At 59.2% G+C, this 1,190-nt stretch overlaps 1 protein-coding gene across 1 annotated transcript in view; it reads left to right on the forward strand.

The window, feature by feature from the left end:
* MRC2 (mannose receptor, C type 2) overlaps nucleotides 1–1,190 on the forward strand; it is a 21,135-nt gene that overhangs the window by 13,959 nt on the left and 5,986 nt on the right. Inside the window, exons 14-15 of the mRNA XM_009883855.1 lie at nucleotides 235–337; nucleotides 471–609. Coding sequence (XP_009882157.1) covers nucleotides 235–337; nucleotides 471–609 — 242 coding nt within the window. The remainder of the gene's footprint in view (nucleotides 1–234; nucleotides 338–470; nucleotides 610–1,190) is intronic.

A 1,190-nucleotide genomic window follows, 5' to 3' on the forward strand; every position in this document is an offset into this window, starting at 1 on the left:
AAGTGCATGAAATCCGGTGTAATTTCGGGATGGAGCTTGGGGTTGAAGCTCCTTCAGCCCTGAGGCGGCGTGCCCGTTACCTGAGCTCCTGCCTTCGGGTGTCGTGGGGGCAGCAGGGTGTGAAAACAAACAAACAAAAAAAGGCCACATTATAAATACATACTTGTGTATAAATAGAAAAACCTCCGGTTTGGAGGGGGAGTGTGTTCTCAGCCTGCCCCTGGCTCCCCGCAGGGAGTCGGAGCCGGAGCTCCACGAGCAGCACTGGTTCTGGATCGGCCTGAACCGGCGGGACCCCGCGGGGGACAGGAGCTGGAGGTGGAGCGACGGGCTGGGGGTGAGTCTGGGGGGATTGCGGCAGTATGAACCGCGTCGGCATTTGGGGTGCAGAGGGCGGGGGAGGGGGGGGAAGGGGACAAATTCGGCGCTGGTGGAAATGCCCAACACCGCCCGTCTCTCTCGACCCCCAGTTTTTCTACCACAACTTTGACCGCAGTAACTACGATGACGATGACATCCGGACCTGTGCGGTGCTGGACCTGGCCTCCCTGCAGTGGATGCCGATGCAGTGTGAAGCCCAGCTGGACTGGATCTGCAAACTGCCCAAAGGTACCCGGGGAGAAGAGACCCCCAAACCCTTCAGCTTTGAATAACCCGGCGGAAGGTGGGCTGCGGGATGGTGGAGCGGGGGCAGGGGGACCCTCTGTCGCCTCTCTTCTGAAGGTTGCGCTTCTATGGGTGGATGAGTCCTAATTCAGGGGCTGGGAGAGGTGTGTTGCCCATCCGGGGGGATTCGGGAGGGCATCTCGCCCTTGGAGCCCGCGGGCGCTTTGCTGGCAAGCATCACTTGACACTGTCTCCCATAACATCCTCATTAGGAAGCTAAGGAAGCGTGGGCTAGATGAGGTGACAGCGAGGTGGACTGAGAGCTGGCTGTGTGACAGGACTCAGAGGGTTGTGATCAGTGGAGCAGAGTCTAGTTGGAGGGCTGTAACCAGTGGTGTCCCCCAGGGGTCAATACTCGGTGCAGTCTTGTTCAATATATTCATCAATGACCTGGATGAGGGGACAGAGTGTCTCCTCAGCAAGTTCGCTGATGATCCCAAACTGGGAGGGGTGGCTGACGCTCCGGAGGGCTGCGCTGCCATCCAGCGGGACCTGGACAGGCTGGAGAGCTGGGCAGATAGGAA

The sequence above is a fragment of the Charadrius vociferus genome, unplaced genomic scaffold (genome assembly GCF_000708025.1).
Source record: "Charadrius vociferus isolate BGI_N301 unplaced genomic scaffold, ASM70802v2 scaffold484, whole genome shotgun sequence".
Taxonomy (NCBI): domain Eukaryota; kingdom Metazoa; phylum Chordata; class Aves; order Charadriiformes; family Charadriidae; genus Charadrius; species Charadrius vociferus.